At 30.4% G+C, this 7270-nt stretch overlaps 1 protein-coding gene across 1 annotated transcript in view; it reads left to right on the top strand.

The window, feature by feature from the left end:
- Positions 1 to 5186: 5186 nt before the first annotated feature.
- The window catches only part of LOC119679617, a 12746-nt gene continuing 10662 nt past the window's right edge, over positions 5187 to 7270 (top strand). The window contains exon 1 of the mRNA XM_038092079.1: positions 5187 to 5279. Within this exon, the coding sequence (XP_037948007.1) occupies positions 5187 to 5279 (93 nt within the window). The remainder of the gene's footprint in view (positions 5280 to 7270) is intronic.

Below are 7270 nucleotides of genomic sequence, written 5' to 3' on the forward strand. Positions count from 1 at the left end.
AATTTAATTTAATTTAATTCAATTCAATTTATTTTAATTTATTTTAATTTAATTTAATTTAGTTTAACTTAATATAATTTAACTTAATTTAGAGAGGTTTTTCGAACAGTAGTGAATTGCAACAACAAAATTTTATTTTTAATGAATTGAATTTTGTTAATTTTGGCCTATTTTAGAGCTATTTCGAGTATTGCCAAATATCTTGGTTCAATTCTTAATGCTTGCAGTCTCAAAAAAAATCTTACGAATAATTAAATGTAGAAAATAATTCCAAAAAGACTATTGATGATGGGTATTTGGAGAATCTCGAAACTGTTGTGTGATCAATTAAAAATTAAATAATATTTAAAATAATTTTTTAAAAATAATAAAAAATTTTGTTGTTGCTTTTTACCACTGTTCGGACACAATTGTTTCTATTGAGAAAAATAGTCACTTTCATCATAAATGACTTTAAAAATGAAATTTAAATTAATTTATTTTGAAATAACTTAATTTAATTAATATGTTTTAATTTAGTGATTCGAATCAATGTTACTATTAAATGAATTTTTAAATTTTATTAAGAGTATTCTACACATTTCAGTCCTTTCCACTTTTTAATATTTTTTATTAATTCAAATCCTTTTAGTTTTGTTATAAATATTATATGGTTTATCTTTGATTTTCAAACATTAAAATTTTTTTTTTTTTCAACTTACGGGGTTTCGATAGATAACAGTCCTGACAATACACAGATTTCACAATAAATAATAATAAAATAAACCGGCACATATTCCTTTAGTTTCGATGAGTGGAGTTATATTTTTCAAAATTTAGAACCTTAAACCATCACGGCCTGCAAGCAGAATTGAACTAAAATATTCACAAAATGCTTTAAAAGGCGCATGCGCGAAGTTGTTGAAAAAAGCCTCAGTTTTCCAAATTTCGTTTTTCGTATGCGAAACTTGATTAAAATCTGCAAAACCGCATGAGATTGGAAAATGTCGCAATTGTTCAAATCGCATGAGCCGAAAGCAATAAAAAATTGTATAAACAGAAGCGTTAGCGGCCACTGTTGCTACTTTTAAACTTGTAAGTTAGTGGGGCAGCAACAACCACAACAACAACAACAACAACAATAACAACATCAGCTGAAAGAAAAGCGAATTTGATTCATAGCACAACATGTGCGCGATTTCATCATCGAAAGCAGAACGGCAACTTCGACTCCAAGTTTCCAGCGGACGCAACAATTGCATTCGCACATTTCTGCACTTGCAAGTGCAATCGGCGCCGCATTTGCAGCATGAAACCCATGAGCTAGTGGAAATCGTCGGTGCATTACCACAAGCGTCAAGTCTTAAGATACCTGAAATTGCTTCACAGCAACAGTTGCACATTGGATAAGTATTGCAACACAAAATTACACAGTTTATGGGTAACTTTATTCAGGCGACTTTGTTGTGGCAACCAAGCATTCAACATTCATTGTTGACTGTTGATTGTTTACCTATGAAGTTTCAATTTGGAGTGAAGATTGAACTCCATAAAGTGCAAACCATTTAGTATAATTAATGCAATAAACGCGAAGCAACTGAAAGAAATTTCAATTGATTAAACCGGCTCGTGCTGAGTTAAACTATCTGCACTAATGCAGAGTGTAAGTCGTCAGACTTACACTGCGGAGATCTTACCGAATCGTGAGTCATGATTGCGAACCGCTGAGAAAACTATTGAAATGCAATCTTTTAATGTGGAAAATGCACGAAATGGAAGTGTGAAAAGAAATGATATTATGGCAATGTTAATTAACTTTATTACACATTTATAATCCATTGGTTGGCGTGAATGGAAACGAGAATGTTCCGAAAACGTATGGTTTCCATTTCAATTAACATTTTGCAATTTCAGAGTATATTTGCAAAATGCATAATGCAAGAAGATGTGCACTTTTCAGTAAATGCAAAATAATAATATTGCAATTTTTATATATATGATTATTAGAAATCGAGATTTCCGAATATTTTTACTTAATGATTTGAAATAGTATTTAACAATGTAAATCCTCAACATTATTTACTAAATCCGGCTCTTTAAATTTTCTTAGTACTTAGTCTTCTTAACATACTTGCTCGTTGATATAGCCGCCAAATAAGTAAATAAACTGCAATCCAATAATTCATTTGAATTATTATACTATATTATTATAACTAAATGAACTCCTCTACTAAACAACAGTTTTTCTTGCAGTTTATGATTCTGAGGCAATTTTTGTTTATAGTTTTTACCTTTTTACATAGCTTTTTATTACCAGTGTGCCAGGTGTACGTAAAAATTATTCCAATTTTGTAATAAAACGAATTCAAGTTAAATTTTGAACTGGTTTGTAAGTTTGAACTCATTTTTAAAAAGTCACTTTTGGAAAACTCCCGTTTTCAGCTGAGTCCGAAAAATCATCTACATTTTAAATTCGAATTCTATTTGGACAATTGTTATAGCTAGTTTAAATAAATCAATCAATTAATGGCGTTAAAAGTTGACAACGAACGTCGTTTAAAAATAATAATTCCGGATAATTTTTACACAAAATGTGTTTGAAAAATAATGATATTTTAAAGAGAAATTTGTTTGTGATGTTATTGTTATTAAAAACAAAACTAACAAAATTATTAATTTTTAAAGTGAAATATAATATGACGCGTTTTATGCAGAAAAGAAATTATTTTTTAGTTAAAAGGGTTCAAACAGTAGTAAAAAAACAACAAAAAAAATTGTATTATTTAATTCATTGAAATTTAGCTGACCATACAACGCAAGACCATATACAAGTATATTTCCTAATATCACTGATGAGTTCTTGAGTACCTGTGATGAGAAAAAAAAGGAAAAAGGCAGCGTTTTGAATTTCTTGGAATATGCAATAGTTTCGTTATGAAAATATCGAAGGGCTTCACAGTTCTTAAAATTTATTTTTTTTTGAATATGTAATGGTTAAGCGATATTCGACTAAAATTAGGGAATATGAGTTTTTAAATTTCTGTTTTTAATTATTTATTAAGGAATTTATGTTTTATTTTACCTGTAGATGAAAAGCTACAATGTAAGACTGACTGTATTAAAACCATATTTTCGAAATGAATAATAAAAATTTTAGTCGTGAAGATCAGATTCCTTAAAATCTCATTTCAGTAATCTGAGAAGAACAAGAAGGTTAAATAAGTTTAGCTTTCAGAAAACTGAGTTTATGTAACTCCGAATATATATACACAATAATTCAGGAAAAAAAACACGAAAAAGCACTAAAGTGGTTGACAAATATTTTTGTCAAATTTATAATCAAGTTTACATTAAATGCCATTTTGAAAAGAAATGATTGGAACAGCTGAAAATAACATATTGAAATATAATGAAAGACACTGGGAAGAATTATGGTTGATAATAGGTATTCATTTATGTGGAAATTAGCTAGACTGGAAAACTTTAAAAAATAGATAATACGAACGACAGTAGGTACTTGTTGTTACAATCGCAGAGGATGTTATGTTCAAATATATGGGTTTTTTTCCATTTGAGCAAAATTGATTCCAGACCACTGGGTTAGATGTAGAAAAGCAAGGTTTGAAAACAATGCTTTGTAATTAAGTTTATTATGCGTTCGGTACATTTTTGAGTTCAGTACATTTATAATGCTGGATAAATGCTACATTCTGTATGAAACCTAAAATAGTGGTTCAGTTACAGTACAATGCCGAGATATTTAAGCTTGTTGGCACGCGAAAACGTAATATTATCAATTTCAAGATCGATTTATGAGTTACGTGAATATCGAATGCGATTCCACCGCAGCGATGCAATAGTAATAGTTCAGATCTTGAATGGATTGAGTTTGATTATCCAGGCGATATTGTAACTAAAAATGATCGTAATGTAAAATATAAGCTTATAAGAAATACGATAAGAGTAGAGTGATCCCAAAAAAAAATAAAGCTCATTATTGGCAGAAAAGCTTGCTAATTTCATGATAATAAATAAAAGTGCTCTTTAAATTCGCTAAAAGCCAGAGCTTTTAGTATACCTACTTAACAAAATTAAATGAACTTAACAAAATTAAATGAAAGTAATGATTAAATGCACTGCGGACATATCAAAACAAAGAATTTGCTTTTAATAACAATGCGAAGTAAAAAGAGGAGCTATCTGCAAGGAAAGCGATGCACTACAATGCTTCTGCGGATCGCATTTATGTTATAATGAAATCAATGCGATTGGTTTTCTGTGAAGCATGTTACGAGTATATATTTTTTAAAATTTGTTTGATGTTTTCTTAATAAAATTCATTTTTTATTGAATAATTTTTAATTTTTTTTTAATTGAGTCCATGACAAATTTCATTCAAACCCCCCACACAACATATTAAATCTACTGATATAATTACGGTGATTAATTAATAATGATTTATTTATCTGTTATTAAAACATATCAAGTATTTATTCAAAATAACTAGGGACTAAGGTGCTAGAAAAAATAAAAAGTCATCTAAACGAGAAGACTTGTAGATAGCGGAGTTGAGAAAGTGTCTCCCAACGCAAAAATTAATGCAGTCTCGGAGCATTCTCCTATTAAACGCTCGAAGCTTGATGTTTTATTTAAGCTTATGAGATTCTGGACCATATGTAAAATGAGTACACAGAGTGTTTGTATCATAGTGACAGAGTTCCAATCTTGCAGCTCTAGTCTATAGAGCTCAATAAGTGAGTGGAGGTCTGGATACTAATGTTAGATTGAATGAAAACACGTTCAAGTATTTTAACAAATTTTTTTAAAATTTATATCAACCCTACTCCCTACTGTTAGCATTTATTTAAATGTAAGATTATTAAAAAATTTATTTCAAATATTTTTAAATCAATTTAGTTTAATTTAGTCAAAACTATTAAGTAGTAAAATTGAAATATTTTTTGCTTATTTTATAATCTACTTAACGAATCAACTACATTGCAAACAGGCACCGCAATTAAAACATCAAAATTTTAACTACTTTGCCTTTCCTTAATTAAAAGTTTTCGAAAAAAAATATCTGTGAACTGGCTAATTTACGTAGAACTAAAGTAACTTTTATATTTTTTATTATCACATGAAAAATTATGAAATTAATTTTAACTGAACATGTTGCCAACGACGCTGATGAACTGCCAGGAGCAAACATGGCGCAAAGAGCAGTCTCGGCGGACCAAGTAATGCAAAAAGTGGAGTACCGAAAGAAGTCCGTTAAAGTGACATTCGCACATGCAGCATATGTAAGTAAAAATTGTGCTATTTTTTCTATTTTTTGGACTCGTTAAGCCATTCGGACCCAGCGAAACTTTTGAGTTTGCCAGCTGTTTCCGAAATAATTTTCCGCCAATGATTTCATATAATTTTGTTCTTTACTTTTTCCTTTTACGTGGCGCCCATTGTTGTGTGAGCATTTCAAGCTAAGTTGGTTCATGAATAATTTGCGAAGTTTTAAGAGTGGACAATTTTTCAGAAATTTGCGTTTTTATCCGGTTTCATTAAATCGGCTTAGAATGCCCAGCGAACACACATGTGTATTTCTACTCACACAAGTGCAGGGCAAGAAAAACTCTTCTGAATATTCATAATTGTGTTAACTGGGCGAGAGGACGAACGAAACGAATGTGTAAAAGTTTTGACCAAATTTACATATTTGAACCACAAAAAATCAACAAATTAATTATAATTCCACCACGTTCTATGAAGCTCTGAATGTTTGGATACAAATACTCGTATATAGAGATAAAAAAGTATTGTGTGAAATCTGTAGCAGTAGCAAGTATTCCATATAGTACATTGCAGTGACCGAATGTACAAAACAATGAATACGAAATAAAGTCGAATTTTGTTGCCATCCCGCCCATATATTTACACATAACACAATAATAAAAGGAAATATTAAATAAATGGTTTCCCCTCACTGCCTTGTAGCGAAGTAATTTAATTTGCAGCACACAAAAACTCATTTCATGGGTCAAAAACTACAATCTTCCATTCGAGGTTGGAAAAAGCAGAAACCTACCAAAAATTGATTATGGCCGGTTGTGGGGGGATAACGAAACAATTGCAGTTCACTGCTTCGCCCCAAATATCATCAAAATCCGATTAGATGCAATTCAACTCCACTTTGAGGTTTTTTCTACCGCATTGCCAAAGCATTTATTTGGCAAATTAATTCCTGAAAAGGTAAGTTGAATACGATTTGAAACAATGGAAAGGCCAGCACTGCATGTTGGAAATACCAAAGAAGTGAAGCCCTTAAAAAAAAAGAAAATTGTTTACGTTTTCGGAGATAATAATCACCATCATCTAAGACTTACCACAATTTGTGACAATTTCTTTTGTGGATTTGAGAATTAATTTTCGAATGTCCTTTTGTTCGAAGTGAAACTGTTTGGTTTGCTGACTTTTTCTTTTCTATTGTAACGATAACTCCCAAAAAGGACCAACACTGGTTGCGCTTTTGTTACGTTAGCCTTCTTACTCTTCCTTCTCGAGTTCCTATTTTGCATATATACGAGCAGCTCCAGCACATTATTTAAATAAACACGTGCGTTCAAACAAGTGTGAAAAGGGTTCAGATTCGAGTCCCAAATCTGGACTAGTGCCAACTGAATAGAGCAGAAAAGAAAAAACAAAGAGGATTTTATTTTGAGTTTCTTTACGATGAACTTACATTTATGGCGATTATGATGTTAATAATGATAAAACTGATTACATCGACTGCACTGTTTCTAATTTTTCCTTTCATTTTATACTAAACTTCTTTTCATTAATTTAAAGAAGCTTTAATTTTTTCAATACTACATACTTTGCAGTGTACAAAGTACGAACATAGCATATATTTGTTAAAAGGCTCTCATGCTCTCACAATGTTAAACTCCAGAAAGTTATTTATATCCATTGGAAAACTTAATATTTTTTTTTATTAATAAACGAATATATAGAAACACAAGAGGTTGTATATATCATAAATGTGGGCGGTGATTTGTTGAGCCATGAAGCGAGAAAAATCTTATGGAAGTGGGGGTTTATTTTTAATACATTTAAATGCTGAAATAGACAGAGTCTTGTGAGCGTATTCGATTTAAGTACATTCGATATTCTTCAATTTGATTACAAATATGATTTTATACTTAGACGGGTTTAGAAATGACCCATTTCTAAAAAAGCAAAGCAAATTTTTTTAAAAAAGTTTTGATTCCTTTTGCAAAGGCCTTTTTTCATTTAAAAT

Source organism: Teleopsis dalmanni, chromosome 1 (assembly GCF_002237135.1).
Source record: "Teleopsis dalmanni isolate 2A chromosome 1, ASM223713v2, whole genome shotgun sequence".
Taxonomy (NCBI): Eukaryota; Metazoa; Arthropoda; class Insecta; order Diptera; family Diopsidae; genus Teleopsis; species Teleopsis dalmanni.